Source organism: Myotis yumanensis, unplaced genomic scaffold (genome assembly GCF_028538775.1).
Source record: "Myotis yumanensis isolate MYYU_CA2020_CCGP unplaced genomic scaffold, mMyoYum1.0.hap1 SCAF_5, whole genome shotgun sequence".
Taxonomy (NCBI): Eukaryota; Metazoa; Chordata; class Mammalia; order Chiroptera; family Vespertilionidae; genus Myotis; species Myotis yumanensis.
The window spans coordinates 13,057,082-13,073,662 of NW_027223756.1; the positions used below are offsets into that span (position 1 = coordinate 13,057,082).

At 36.9% G+C, this 16,581-nt stretch overlaps 1 protein-coding gene across 2 annotated transcripts; it reads right to left on the reverse strand.

Annotated features, from left to right (window-relative positions):
* Positions 1–162: 162 nt before the first annotated feature.
* GABRA6 (gamma-aminobutyric acid type A receptor subunit alpha6) lies at positions 163–16,553 on the reverse strand. Of its 2 annotated transcripts, XM_070414475.1 has the most exons (10): positions 16,209–16,553; positions 15,891–16,009; positions 15,269–15,336; positions 13,206–13,426; positions 13,037–13,119; positions 12,592–12,735; positions 12,039–12,191; positions 10,125–10,384; positions 6,544–6,577; positions 1,331–1,423 (listed from the first exon to the last, which is right to left on the reverse strand). In XM_070414475.1, the coding sequence occupies exons 1-10, from the start codon at positions 16,244–16,246 to the stop codon at positions 1,416–1,418; spliced, it is 1,128 nt and encodes a 375-aa protein (XP_070270576.1). In that variant the 5' UTR covers positions 16,247–16,553; the 3' UTR covers positions 1,331–1,415. The 2 variants fall into 2 exon arrangements, with proteins under 2 accessions (XP_070270575.1, XP_070270576.1); XM_070414474.1 differs by lacking the exon at positions 6,544–6,577 and having other exon boundaries at positions 163–1,423; positions 16,209–16,550.
* Between the last annotated feature and the right edge of the window lie 28 nt (positions 16,554–16,581).

Sequence of the window (16,581 nt, forward strand, 5' to 3'; positions counted from 1 at the left end):
CTGAAAGTGTATTGGGTGAGCAGAAAGGAGATGAAGCATTAACTATTTTAATTCAAACTCAAGTTTTTCTTTAGAGCTAGGTGACTGAGGCTGGTCTTCCCCTATCTTCTATCTGTTAGAATCTCCAGGAACACTAACATTGGGGTAGAGGTAACCACTTCATTTCTCTGGACTTAAAGAAATTCTGCTGCCTAGCTTTATTAGACAGATCCAGATAACCATGTTCATTCTTGTTTTATTTAGTGGTATACTCAGAAAGATAGAAAATACAAGATATAACCACAGTCATAATATAGAAGGCTGCCTTATAATTACTATGTTTTCTTATAACTTCATGGAATTATGATGAGCATATTATTTTAAAAAGAAAGCTTAATAAAATAAAGCAACACTGTACTACAGTCCAGCTAAAGCTATGTGCACATGCATACATAATTTATGACCTATGTATAATTCATATGTATACAAACACCATACTTTATTGAGGCAAAATAGCACAGCAAGGTTAAAAACAGATGGTTAAGCTCAATACAGGCTTTACAATGTCACTGAAAGACATTTTACTGGCATAAAGGCCTCCAACATGCTGGTATTTACCTATTTATAAATATTTAGACTACTTATATTTTGCTCTCTTGAAAACTAAGCCAAAATCAACATATTTTAAGACAACCTTTGGAATTGTCAGCCTTTCTTATTTTATCTGCTTTGTGGTATATGCTACTCACAATGACAATCAAAATATTGAACAATAAAGGACAAAGATTGGAAATTTACCTTGAATCTATCTTCTTATAAAATTTTTCTCTAATGTACACAAAAGTCATATTTTTATTACATTTACTGGGGTGACATTACTTAATAAGATCTTATAGATTTCAAGTTTACGTTTCTATGATACATGATCTGTATACTGCACTGTATACCCACCACCCGAAGTCTTACTTTTCAGAAACCTTCAACTTCCAGTTTTGAGGAGTTATATTATTGCTTTTTAGCTCCTATCTACTTACCAAAAGCTACGTGTTAAAGATTTTCAATTTTGATTTCATGTTCAGAAAAGCATCTATCTACACAAGTCTCAATGCTGATTTTTTTTTTAAATTCTGAAAATAACTTATATAATTCAGGGAGTCTTGTCTGCAAGCTATTCAACACTGCTGCTCACTTCCATTGTATCTTTTGAAAGATAAACTATCCAGTATACGAGGTTGAATCCTGCAAAGGCAACTGGGAAGAGAATCCGAGAGTACTGGTCTATTTTACTGGTGCCTCCAACGGCTGGAGAGAGTGGTGGGGGTGTGACAGGTGTTGAAGGTAAGATGGGAGCTCTAGTGAGGACTTTGCTGGCTTCAGGGGCTGGGACTATTGGCAAGGTCAGGGAGCTGATTCTTTTCTTCAGGTAGTACTTGGAGTCAGGATGCTGTAGATAAAAGGCAAATATTCAGCTTAAGTAAGGAATAGAGATCGCTTATTTAGATTCATTTTTTCATTATTGATAGATATTTAGTGACTATTTGCCTATGATGTAAAGACAAAAAAAATCAGCAAGTCCTTATAGTATTTGATGATGTTACTTTTCCAAGAAAGTAGTAAAATAATTTAAAAAGAAATGATTTGCTTTCATCCAGCATCTTATAAATTAATACATCAGCAATTAATGTTAAGCATGTTCCACATATCAGAAACTGTGTTGAGATTGTACCATTAGGAGGACATGAGTAAAGTTTCAAAAGCTTATCCACTCTCTGGTTATGGTTAAGCCTGTTAAGCTTAACTTAAGGGGCTATGAGTTTGGGCAATGCGAGGGGTTTCCATTTGGAATATTTGTTAACATAAGAAAATAATAGCTTGGTTAATTGATACCATGCATCTAGATACATTCCCAGCCTGCATCATCATCTTCACACATTCATAAATTTGAACCAGCTTAGATTAAAGAAATATATATATATATATATATATATATATATATATATATATATATGAAGGTGCTCATATGTGTCAAAAGCCAGAGACAAAGTATAAAACTGCCCTTCGATTGAGTAGGATGACTCTTTGACTGTTCATCCCTTGAAGTACAGCTGCCTCTTAGTTCAGAAGTTCTGTCTTGAGAGCTTTCTGCTTCCCATTCAGAATTTCTCCACTGGTTTTCTTCTATCTCAAGTGACCAGAAAATGATTCATTTATTCCCCTCAGAATTGTCATATGTGGTTTCTCTATCATTAAAATTTCTGTTCTATTGAAATCATAAGACAACCAATCTTAACCTTGAAAGGAATTTTAGCACATGAATTGATAGATGAAAAAGACAAGGTCCAGATAGGAGAAATGCACTGCCCACCCCCCGGCCCCCAACCCTCCACCCCCCCTGTTGCACAGCTGGTGATAAATTTCAGTGCTTGTTTCATCCCCAAATTTTCTCAACTCTAGTCTAAGTATTGGGCCTCATTCAGAGATTCTAATCTGCTTGCTTTAGATTCCTTTTATGCCTTTGAAAACTAGGCGCCTTCCTCTGATTCTTCCCTTTAATTATCTACATCCTGTAATCCTCACTTGCCTCACAGCCAGGTTGTCCTTGCTGGGTCTCTGCCTTCAAACACTTGCTGTACATCATCCCTGCTCTTCATAACCACCTTGTTTCCATCCTGGCAGCAAAATCACCACTTTGTTGCCTGGCAGGGTATATTACTCATGTGGCAGATGCCTGTGGCTTTAGCCAGCAACCCTGCAGCCCCCGGGAGAGGGAGCCACCTCCCCTCTGCTGGTTGAGCCACAGGACCAGCGCGACCCACCGAGGTGGTGACATTTGCACTGTGGGAAACAACTGTCCCAAGAGCCTCTTCTCTCTGCATCCCCCTTCTTGAATGTTGCTGTGATTTGTCAGTAAGTATCTAAGTAATAACAGTCTTCATAGAAAGTTCAAGCCCCGTAATGCTTTTAGGGGACGTGGGGAAATCTATTTCTTCACCAAAAGCAAAAAAAGAATCTGTGTACTCAAGTCTAATTTGATATGAACGTGGTGAATTTCAAGCAAGTATCTTTATTTGTTGTCTGTTGGCCCAGGATTGTGCTAGCCACTCAGGTCAGAATTAAATAAATCATGGGTCTTGGAGGTAGAAAATAATTTAAAGTATAGATAGACCAGTCTGCTGGTCTAGGACAGGAAATAAGTGATACTTTCTATGAAAAATATGTGACAGCTGCCCAGCTGGCCTGGATCAGTGGTTGAGCATTGACCTAGGAACCAGGAGGTCCCGTTTCAATTCCGGGTCAGGGCACATGCCCAGGTTGCAGGCTTGATCCCCAGTGTGGGGCGTGCAGGAGGCAGCTGATCAATGATTATCTCTCATCATTAATGATTCTATCTCTCTCTCTCTCTCCCTTCCTCTCTGAAATCAACAAAAATATATTTTTAAAAAAAAAAATATGTGACAGCTAAGGACCACTATGCTGAAATTCACCAGACACGGTGTGGATAAGACCAGAGTGGTGGTAGTTTGGTCTCCATGGTCTTAGAGAAGGAGTATAGCATCATCTTACAAGAGCTTTTATCACATTTCTCACACTTTAATTTGAATTTTCATTCAGTAAATATTTCATTAATATATTCCTTTTCTGACCCAGCGAAATGTGTCACTGTTTCATTCTCCAAAAAGAAGTATCCTCCTCCCAGATGGATGGCACATTAAAGTCTTTTACTCTGGTAACATTTCGAAGGATCATGATGAAGTCACAGGAGGGCAAGCCTTTAGAGCAGATTTTCTTCCTAAATTTGTCTTGACTTTTAATAGAACACATTGCCTCTCTGAAACCTGTATTTTTTTTTTCTTTTTTAGGGAGAAAGGGGACAGGCATTAAAAAGTTTATTGACATGAGAAAGTGATTGTAAAACATAACGTGCCATAAAAATGTAAGGCATTGTTTCATCTCTCCCTCTTTTTAAGAGATGTGGGGGCAAAATTATTTGTCAATTTCTTGGCATTGCCACAGTGTCACAAATGACTGAAAATGAGATTGCCAAGTACACCTTGTCCAGAGTTAACCAACATCATTCAAGACCACACACCATGAAAATTTTAAGCACAGTGTCATTAGCCTGGAATTAAATGTCCCCTACAATAGGATGCCCCCTTTCCTCATTGTTTTCCCCAAATCATCTCTATGGAGGGTTGCTTAAGTGTTAAGAGGACAGGAGGGTCAGAAAGCACTGGATTGCAAGTCCATGTATACTACTGAGCTGCTACGACTTAGAAATGCCACGGATTCCATATACTCTCCCTAAGCCTCAATGTACTATCTTTAAAGTTAGGGACAGTGATTAATTTCTTTGAAAGTGTTCTCTTTCTTTCCTTTAAGAATTTGAAAAAGACTTTTATACACACACACACACACACACACACCCACACACACACTTTGTATGCTTTTTTGCCTGCCTAGCTGCTACAGCTCTTTTAGCTATTATAACATACTTCCCTTTAAATATTATTTCTGTTATGCCTTATCTCCTTTCCTGACATTAATGGTAGAGGGCATATTCTTGCCATACGTAAGTGTTCCGCAGTGCCTGGCTAGTGCATGGAACTTAGTATATGCTGAATAAACATATGCTGAATCAACAGATAAATGAAAACCTAAACATTTTTCAAGGTTTCTTCCAGTAGACAGGCAAAGAGAAAGGAGCAAAAGGTCTTATGATTATTTTATATTATATTTTAGTATGTTATTTTACGTAGGTACCACATCTAAATGCTTGCTATTGACAAGCACTGCGCAGCACTCTGCATGCATTATTTTGTTTATCCCTAGAAGAAATCTATTATGTAATAATGTTATTTTCATTTTAGAGATGAACAAATGGAGTCTAAAGCAGAAAGCTCACACAAGTATTAAGTGGCGGCACCTGAATTCAATCCCTCTCAGATTCCAAAGATCACACTCAACAATTATTATTTCTTCCCATCAGCTTTATGATTTAGAGCACAGTTTCTCAGCCACAGGGCTATCAACGTTCTGAGTAGGATAAATATTTGTTGTGGGGGACTGTCCTGTACATCATGGGGTATTGAGCAGCATCTCTGTCCTCTAGCCACAAGATGCCCATAGTACCCCTCCCTCCACTTCTTCCCAGAGTTATAACAACCGTAAATATCTCCAGACCTTACCAATATCCTCTGGGGGGGTGGTCAAGGGGGGGGATTCGCCTACCATTGAGAATATCCGCTTTACAGTTACAACTGTCCCATAGCCCAAAGGTGACTGGGGGGATTTCTACCAGGAAGCAAAAACATATGCTCAAGGAAATGCATGACACCTGGCTAAGGCACACGCTGGATAATCAAGTCCTGTATAATTGGGAATTCATAATACAGGAGACTGGACGCCAATTTAGAAGAATCACATTGAATTTCTGAAATGAAAAGAAAGCCAATTTTCCAAGCCATTCAGCTCCAGGTTTTCATCGGACCCCGCCTGCCTGCTCATTGTAAGCTCCGCAGCTTCAGTTTTTGATGGTGAAATAGGCTTTTGTCAGAGTCCAGATGAGGGCTCAGCTTGGGGCTGTCACAGCTTTGAGTGGAACACCTGTGGTTTTGAATTCTTCTACGGCCCCCTGCTGCCGAGTGCCATCCTGCTCTGGGTATTTTAAGAGCACAGCTTTGTTTTAAGTAACATCATATTGCAAAGATACTTTGAATCAAACTGGACTTTAAGGCCATCAGTATTTGCCGTAGGGATAAGGCATTTGGGGAGTTCTTAGAGCAATTCAGATACAATGTTCAGTGAGTCTTACACATTCCAGAGAAGGGGGCAATGGGTTACCTCTCAAGAGAGGTTCTAGCTGGGGGCTGCATTACTCAAGGGACTAGCATTGCATCTGCTCCTAGAACCAGCAAAAGAGGGGCATCAAAAATAAGAGAAAATGTTTTTTAAACATTTAGTATTTGACATTTCTTTAAACTGTCCTATTGTATTAACCTATCATATCACTGTGGAGAAAATAAGAACTCCATCCAGTTTTCCTGCATTTATGCTACAGCTGGTAGAACTGGAAACAGAGCTGAACCCAGAAATTCTAGAGAGAAGCAGCTTATTGGCAGCAATCTGGTGGGTCAGTGGTGCTAGGGGCATGTCTGGAAACCATATTGGAATGTTTGGAGGGTGAAGAATGGAATATTAGATGAGGATTTGATAGAAGATATGGGGAAAAAGCTAACCACCTATATCCCTCACCTAATCCACCCCTCAGTCTTTAAAAGTCCAACAATGGCACAGCCATGAGAAGGGGCACCATGATCTTTCTGGTATTCAGAGTCTCTGATGGTCTTAATTCAACCCTTCATTCTATTGAGAAATGGTGGTACTCAAATCTTGGCAATATTTGGAACAAAGGAGGTAAATCTTTCAGTATTCTGTACTCCGTAGGGTCACATGGTACTGGCCCAGCAGACATTCCAACCTTGTAAAGGAAAGAGGCCCCATTGACGCCACTCATTAATGTATCCTCAGCATTCTACAAAGGATCTGGCACATAAAAGTACTTACAAAATTCAGTGGGTAGATTCTCAATAAATTGGTACTAGGTGAAAAGAAAAATGAATAAATGAATAAACAATGTAATCAGTATAACTACAGCCATTGTCCAGACTTATGACATTTTGGTCAATTTTGTTTGTAGATTATTTACCAAGAACATCATACCTCCTCTGAAAAAGAAAAGCCACATTTGATGCCTTGATAGGGGGCGAGGAGGTTGTGGGGAGGTGATTCTCTTAGGAACAAGTAACGAGGGCTTGGACTTTTAAAATAGTAAGGAAGTTAGCAAAACATTCAAAGAGAGATCAAGGTCCAAACTGGGTTTTGCATGCAGAATAGTATACCTCAAATGCAAGTTCTGAAATACAAAGACAGAAATTGCTCTCTAATGCCAAAATAACCTACCAGATAAAAACAGTAAGGAAAAATACCATATAAATACAAGAGAAATTGTGGATAATACCTTCTCAAAACCTAAATAAAATAAAATAAAATAAAATAAAGTCTCCAGTTCCAAATGCCTTAAAAACAGAAAACTAATTAGTCTATAAGTACTTCTGAGGATTTAGTTTTGTTTTTTTCCTGTTTGAATACTGGATTTAAAATGCCTGAATTTCTTGTCATTTTCTATAATAACAAAAGCATAATATGCTAATTAGACCAGATGTCCTTCCGGACGACCTTCCAGATGAAGCCAGGGCTGCGAGGGAAGCTGGTGCCAGCAGCCGGGGGAAAGAAGGCCTGCTCTTCTATGAATTTCATGCATTGGGCCTCTAGTTATATTGTATTTTAAGGTCAAAATCACTGATACACTTTTCTCTACATTTATTATAAGAAGTTGCTTATGAAAAGCAGTGAGTCTTTTAAAATATACAACTTAGAATCATAAAATATTCAAACTCTTATTTCATTTCAACTTCACCATTGGCATGCTATTTCAATGTCCAAGTTACTCAAGTAATGTTATTTTGATTACAACTGGATAGGCATTTTTAAATGTCATGATATTTGAAAGGAAAAAATGACCTAGCAATCATAATATGCCATTGTGTTGTATAATTTTTGTTCTGCTATGTTGTATAAGACAAGCGTCCAAGTTTTGACATAAATAAATAAAATGTAAATATTCTATGTTATCATCTATATTTATTTTTGACATCTACAAGATTTGTATTGGTAAGTTTAATTTTTGTTTTTATTTTTATGCTTTGACCTAGACTTTCAGAAATGAAATTCTTCTTTTCATTGCCTTAAATATTTTAAGTAGAGCCAGGTTTAGAAATATATTATTCATAAGAAACACGTCAACTTGCAAAAAAAAAGGTACTTTGAGATGATTTAAATGCAATATTGTAACCAGCTTCCCAAAGGATTGCAGAAGATAGTTTATATGAAGGCCTGAGATCTTAAATTTCATCTTATTAATAAATTATACCTTTAAAATAAAGGCTAAAGAAATAGTAACCATACTTTCTCCAAGGATTTGAAATCATATTCCTCTCAGTAATATATATATTTCAAAAGAGTTAAAGAAGTTGGTCTTCCTTTTTATTTCTACATTAGATCAATGAGCATGTTCAAAGTCAGAGTTATTTTTTTACCCTGTTTCTCATTAATTTCTCTTTTAATTTTTACCATTTCTCAAGTAATGAACTGTTAAACTGAATTCTCATAAACATTAATTCTTCTTCCTTTATGGATGTATCTTAATATATAACCTTTGGACAATATGTTGATTATATACCTATGTAAATACAAATGGTTTATAGCATAATCACTTATTTTTACTAACATAAAATAATTCTCAAAAACATTTGGAATTTATTTTTTTGAAAAAAGTGATTTTCAAGTGTTTTGGACTAAATCTTCAGACTAACATTTTTGTTATAAAATTTATATTTTTATCACCTTTCAAAACATATCTACATTAAAAAACACACACACACATCATTATGTCAAGGGAAGAATTTTGGGAATGACCTCACCTACATTCTGAAAACATTGTATGTTTCAGTGTTTGAGGAATTGCTGGGGAGGGGAGGGTCTCTGTACAGTTTGTGGATATCGAGAGTTCTAAAATCAATTTCTAGTTTTTCTACCAACTTGTAACTAATAATTTCCTCTGTTTTCAATTTGTAAGTGAAAATCATTGGACTATATTACATGACCTGTTTTTTAGTTAGTGATAATTCAAGAAAAAATGTTTACATTATATATTTCCATTTATCATGGGAAGAGCCTTATTTTATTCCTTGCAGAAAATGTAAATTCTCGCTGAAACCGGTTTGGCTCAGTGGATAGAGCGTCGGCCTGCGGACTGAAAGGTCCCAGGTTCGATTCCGGTTAAGGGCATGTACGTTGGTTGCGGGCACACCCCCAGTAGGAGCTGTGCAGGAGGCAGCTGGTCAATGTTTCTCTCTCATCGATGTTTCTAACTCTCTATCCCTCTCTCTTCCTCTCTGTAAAAAATCAATAAAATATATTTAAAAAAAAGAAAATGTAAATTCTCAAACAAGTTTCTTAGTTTATCAAAGAGAAAAGTTTAAGTAAAAAATTATCATTCTTTAGCTGATTGATGCCTGAGTATTTGAGAAGTAGAGTACACATAGTCTTATAATTTTTGTCATAAAAATTAACCAAGAATTAGCTGGACTGTATGTGGTTCTACAATTTAGAATGTTCAAGAGAATTGATCAATTACAAGGAAATTTTCAATTGAAATATCTACATTACTAAATTTTATAGAGCAAAATTTTTCTCTTTTCAGGAGTCACTGTTTTGACTTTGTATTCATATAAAAATGTATACTTGTCAATCAATTCTATAATACATTTTAAAAGTTTGTGCAACTTAATTCTTGAGAGAATTTACTCATATGTAAAATTGAAATTTGGGGACACATTTATGACCCTTGAATTATTAATGCTGTCATTTGTTTCTTACTCAAAGCATCTTTGGGGGCCAGAGCTTAGCCACAGCAACTCTAAACTGAATTGTATAGGTATTTCTCACTGAGCATAAGTCTTTGACTAAAACCATACTTATATCAATGTTTTCATATATGAATATGAAAATGTTTTCATATGCTTCAAAAATTTGGCTTATGACTCAGCATTCATAGAACCTAATACTCACATCCTGTCCTCATGAATGAAACCAGCAAGCTGATTTCCAATAAAAATTGTCCGTTCCTTCGGAGTCCCTGTTTATTTCCTTCAGGCTCTGAAGTCTCAAAGGCTCATTCAAAACATTATTATTATTATTTTTACTTTATTCTCCCTAGTTAGTTTAAGTGAACCTGTTCAAAGCAATCATTTAAAGGCTAAGAAGAATTTTCTTGTCTCTGAGAGCTTGGGACCTGCCAGTACTAATGAGGGTGATGAAAGAGACATGCCAAAAGTTTAGGTCAAAGATAAGTGAAGGATTGTTACTTGGCTTTTTTCTGTGAAATTAGAAAAGAAGTTGGCCTGGAACTAGGCTTATGTAACTCGTGCTCAAGTAGTACTACTTTTGGACTATTTTGTTGTTTGTGATCACCGTTTGGATTATCTTTTTATATGGTAGGTAAGATTAGTAAAATAAACAATTACCAAGACAATTTCAGCTTCCAAGGGTTCCATTGCTTTTGATATTGTCGCTGGGGGTGAGGCTGCAGTCTGTGTCTTTCTTTTGGCCTTTTGTGTCTGAAGATTGGTGAAGTAGTTGACAGCTGCAAACTCAATAAGAGCAGAGAAGACAAAAGCAAAGCACACAGCTATGAACCAGTCCATGGCGGTTGCATAGGACACTTTCGGCAAGGAGTGCCGGGCACTGATGCTTAAAGTGGTCATGGTCAAAACAGTGGTGATCCCTGAAATGAAAAAGAATAAGAAATGCAGTATTGGCATTTAGAATCCAATAAAAAGATGAAATGAGAACATGTTGTTGGCGAGGATTAAACACTCTTCAAATATAATTTTTGTTATTGTTTCATTGCTTTATAATTGTTCACAATTACTATGATAGGCATTATCATTTTTGTATCCATTCATACCTAGTGCAGTGACCTGTACATTATAATAACTCAAAACATATTTTTTGAATTGATTTAGCTTAACTGTTATAAAATTTAAGTCATGAAAAATTTTAGTTGTTTACTTCTTTAGAAAACTTAAAGCATATTATCACTAAAGTAATAAAACCTTGAACTTCTGATCAATTTTAATAGCTGATAATATCTTTGATCATATTTAAGAACTCTGTCTGGTATCTATACTAATAAAAGGGTAATATGCTAATTAGACCAGATGTTTTCCAGACATCCTTACAGACATTATTCCGGACAAAGCCACGGTGGCGGGGGCCAAGGCAGAGGCAGTTAGGGGCGATCAGGCTGGCAGGGGAGAGCAGTTAGGGGCAATCAGGCAAGCAGGCAGAGAGGTTAGGGGGCAATCAGGCAGGCAGGCAGAGTGGTTAGGGGCGATCAGGCAGGCAGGCAGGTGAATGGTTAGGAGCCAATGGTCCTGGATTCAGAGAGGAATGTCTGACTGCTGGTTTAGGCCCAATCCCTTATCCCCTGAGGGGTCCCAGATTGGAGAGGGTGCAGGCCTGGCTGAGGGACAGGCCCTGCCCCATGCATGAATTTTGTGCACCAGTCCTCTAGTGAATAATAATCATAAATTGGGTTTCTCAAGTTTTTTAATATTTCTAGCTTGGTTTTAAAGTAAAGTACTTTCTCACAAGAAAATAAATTTGTTATTCATCTCCCAGCAGCTTTCTGTCTTGAATTCTGAGTTGGGGAATTTATATAATTTGAATATGGTCAACATTGTAATATAGCTATTCTTCTATAATTTATATAAAGAGATCTATTTTAATATAGTAAATTAAAAAGTCAAAATTCATCTGATATTTCAGTTCAACTTTGGTCTTCCTTAGGAACTGCCAAATTGGTAATCATAACAATTCATAAAAGGTTAATATTGTTAGTGCTGATATTTTCTCTTATATCTCATTTTACTTTCTTTCATCAAAGCTAGTGGTGGTTCTATTCATCATAAATAGGACTAAATATTTAGGTTGAAACATGGAAAATTAGTAATACTTAACTATTTTTAGACATAGAAAAAGAGCAATTTTTTATGGTTCAACCTAATAAAAGTGAGATACAATGTATATGATATAGGTTCAATAACTTAGCCTTTTTTATGGATTTACATGTAGGTTTTAACTTTAAGCACTCTCTTGGTTCTGAAAAATAAAGATTTTTTAAAAAACCCTACTAAGTAGGACATATGAAAGTCACAGGAAACCAGTCAGAATTCTCACTGAGACAAATTTTTTGTTGATTCACCACCCTTGTAATAAGATAAGGGTCATTTTACCTGATACATGTGTCTGAATGAGATACGCATCTATTTCCTTTGTGGACTGAAAAAGTGCACTGGTGTGAATATTTCCCTAAAATACCCAAGGCATGAGAGCTGGAGGATGAATGCAAATAGAGTCCAAAGAGTGAAGCATACCAAAGACAGTTCTGGCGGGAACAGACTCCTTATTAATCCAGAAAGACACCTGGGAAAGAATGACGGTCATAATGCAAGGTGTATATATCTGAATCATGAAGTAGCCCATCTTCCTTTGCAAATGGAAATTAACTGTCATTATTACGTATTCACCTGTTGGAAGACACATACATCAGTATTATTGCTGTTGATAGTGTGTAAAAAGAATACAGCTGGGAATAAACCTTGCAGGTTTTTAAATTAACATGGACCAGAAGAAAATAAGCAAAGGCATATTTTAATGGATGGCAAATGCATTAATCATCAGATGATAGATACATCCGCTCACTGTTTTCAGTGGGGTTCTTTGTGTCATTTGCATCCAAAATTATTCATTTCAAGGATATACAAATCTTTACATGCACATGGTTGCAAAATCAATTTTAAAGAAAACTACTCATCACTTCAAAACATCAAGCTTATCTGAGGATGGCTAATGCAAAGGAAGAAGAAATAGATATTTTGAAGATGCCCCTGGAGTCACTTTGCATCCATGCATTGGTTAAATTCTCACCTGTGTTAGATTTAATCGTCTCACTTGATGCTGTTTGTCCAATCAGATCATACTGGAGGAGGCTCGAAGATTCCTCTGGAACTTCGACTGAGTAAAGTGGTCCTTTTTTCCATGTGTATATGATTTCACTTTTGGGATAGGCATCTGCATTTTTTTAAACAAATTAAACATAATAGTGAATCTGACTAGTAGTGGGTTTTTCTTTCAAAGCAAATTTTGTTCGTATAAAAAGGAAATACAGACATGAACTTTCTTTACTGCTTTTCTTTAATCTGAGTAACTGAAATCTCTGACGATGACAGATATGATTAAGTAAGTATATTCCAGGAATCACACTTTGAATGTCATAGTTATATTTCTCTTTTGCTTTCCAGTTTCTGACTAAAACCAAATAATTGCATATTTTAATGCAGTTTTTGACTCTTAGAAGCATTTTGTAACTTACAACTCCCAAACTTGAGTGGGCAAGCATGCCCATCCATTGGAAAGTTAACCAGCCTCATAGGACAGTCGGCATTGATGGTAAGCCTAGGAACATTGAAGTGAAAGGTTCTGAGTTAGTATGATGGACACATGACTTGGGCAGAGGCAGTAAAATTGGCAAAAAACCTTACCTCATGGTGTAGAGAATGGTTCCATTCTGCATTATTCGGAAGAGTTTATTAGGAGTTGTCATATTGTGAGCAATTGATTTTTTGCCATTCCTGAAAAAAGTGTCAGGTGTCCAGATTTTACTGACCATCAAGTTATTCAAACTCAGAATCTCAGTTGGCCCTCTAAACTTCAACCTCTCATCAGTCCAAGTCTGCCGGAAGAAAACATCCATGGTATACTCCTAAGAGAAAATAAGATATTCATGCAGGCTGGGCAGATGGTTTATTAGAATAGTTTATTCACCAGCTTATCTATCCAATCCTAAAACTTAAGGAACAAAGCAACTTTTTATGGCAATAACCTATCAGGAAAGTTAAAATTTCAGTGAATTGTTATTTTTCTCCAAGTTTGTATTATCATAAAAGATAGTGCTGTGCTGTGCAAATTTCCCTCCTTAACGTTGACCATCCTCAATATACTTCTGTTTCTGTCACCCATCTCTTCACTATCAACTTTTCAATACCTCCATCCTTAATTTAGAAGAAAAATATGAAAAGATAAACACTCTAGGTTTTGTGCTGCCCTCCTTACCATCAGTTAGGCTAACCATTCCCCTTAGCAATTCATTCACCTTCAAAGATGTCTCCGAGCATCATGATAACATTTAGTTCCAAGGATAAAATTTACTTGATGAGCAGGCTCTTACCGCACATCATAATTATTTTATATGTTTTCAGAGAACATAAAAGCAAATGTTACCATGAATAATCAGAATGAATATTATTCAAGTATGCACAATAATAATTATGAGTTTTAATGTGTAGCTTTTATTAAATAACATTAAGATACTAAGAATTATGATAGGGTTATTGCAAAAGTCAATGATAAATAACAATGTAATTACATCAAAATATTGACAATAATTGCTTTGCTTACTTTATGTGTTCTTTTACTAGACCTATTACTACAAATGATGATTATATTTTAATATCTAATTTGACACAATAGATTCATATAATAATGATTCAGGCTATAACAAGGCTCTATTGTACAAAAAGAAAGGAGACAAATGCAAAAAGTTCCAAGTATCCCCAGATATCAAATAACACAGTAGAATATGGTTGTGCTTATTTATACATAGGTGACTCGGTACTCAAATGAAAAATATGGTAGTGAAATAATTGAAGATTCTGATCTTAAGACATTTGCCTCTTAAATAAAATCCCTATCTCCTCATCATTCTTATTTTCTTTCTTTCAACTTTTTCCTCTTTTACTTCTGCCTTTTTCTTCCTTTCTTTTCTTCTTTTTTCTTTTCCTGTCAACTCAAAAACCAGACCATGAAAAAGTCTCTAACAACTGTTTATCTAAAAGTATATTTCCCTAATAAAATGCAATGAGGCACTTCTTTACAAAGTTATGCTCATTTCAGTTTTAGTAATTATATTTTACTATTAGGAGGAAATTCTACCTAAGAACTATGACAGCATATTATAATCTACTTTGTTCTAGGAGGCTAGGTCAGGTTTTCATTGCCACTTACTATAAATATCCTTTGATGAATACTGCCATCTGTACCTGGAGCAGAGGCCCCAGAACACCTACTGGTCTATTCACTACATAAAAGGTGGACAGCATTGGCCTTTCCAAGTCCCTTCACTCTTTTAATTAAATATACTAGAAATGATGTGCTACAAAAAAATCTATGTTTTAACTTTCATGGATATTCTGAATATACTCTGACATGGTACCTTTGTTGGTTTTTCGTTTTGCTATTCCAAACATTTGCTAGGACTTCATAAAGATGTGAAAAATCTTCTCTTCCTAAGGAAGAATCAGCACATGACATGTGGATGGAAGAGGGGAGAGGATGTCCAATTATAAAATCCCTCAGATTAAAGTGCTCAAGCAGAGCCCTTGGTGAAGGAGGTTAAGCGAGGAATATGCTCTAATGGCCATGCCCTCCCAGCATGAGTTCACATGTTGCATTATGGTGCTTGGTAACTGCCCGTTATCATTAGTTCTGGGTCCTGGCCCTCGCTCCCTCTAAGTCAAGTTGCCCTCTTCACTCAGCACTCACTCACCATCTCCACATCGGACACGGGCCCAAAACTGGTCACATAAATGTCTGTTTTGACTTCAGTGACAGCACCTGAAATTAGGCCAGAAGGATGGGGGCAGTTATCACCAGGGAAGTTGAAGGATCTGAACTTAATGACTCTACAGCAAAGCCCCTTCTCAAGGCTGGAATCTCCAACCCATCCTAAAGTCCCAGTAGTGGGATCCTTGAATTTTTCAACTCTAAAAATTCATACCAGTTGCCTTATTTTGAATTTAATCTGGTCAATTTGAGGAATTTAAGGAAAAGAAAAGAACTAGGGGAGAACTCTAAAAAAAAACAAAGCACCAATAACTAATTGATAGATCTAATGGGGCAAATGCTATGAAAAAAGTGTTTCACATAGACAATCTCATTCAACACTCACACAACTCTATCAGGTAAGCACTGTTCATACACTCACACTACAGTTGAGGAAATTGAGGCTGAAAGAGTTCAAATAACTCACATGTAAGATCTCTAATTGAAGAGGGACAGATAGTGGATGGGAATACAAACATGGCCTCTCTCCAGGACTCCTGCCTTGGAATGGCAATAAGGGGAAAGGAGTACAGATGCTTGGTCTACTAAAGGATATTGCCTCTCACCTCCAAATCCTGGCCGTAGCCGATTGTCATAGCCTTCAAGCAAGTTGTCCAGGATGCGACTGATGTTCTTTGAGTAGGCGTTTCCTTCATCTTCAAAGTTCCCTTGGGCATTTTCTACCCTGTGAGTAGACAATCAATGATCCTCACTCCCAGCCTCAGAGAATATGTGCTGCTCAATCACCTGTGTCTTCCCCACCACGGCCAATGCCACAGCACCCAGGCTTCTTTCATGGTTTGGTATAGAAGCCACCCAGTGGGTGTGTGTTTCTCCTTTCCTCTGAGCTAAAAGGAAAAAATCAGGAAAAAGATTTTACTCACCATAAAATAATGTACAGCCAGGGCAGAGGTGACACCATTCTGCAGTGCCCTGAAATGCCCACTTTGCCTTCCTCCTGGTTTGTCTTCCCCAGCAACCAGCTCCCCTTTGCCAATCAACTAGAGCAACCTTCTGGACCCCCTCATGTCTCTTTTCCTTGTTTGCATCCAGCCAGTAATCCAGTAGATGCTGAGGTTGCCAGACAAGTTTTGAGGGGGTCCCCCTTGTTCTTTTTTCACGTGGAACACGGTGGTTTGTATTCTCAGACTACGTTCTGATGGACACCCAGCCTCCTCCGCCTGACTGGTTTGGGAAATGAGCGTCGGCAGGGACAGGACAGTGCATGGTTGGAGAGCAGTGACAATAATCGAATAA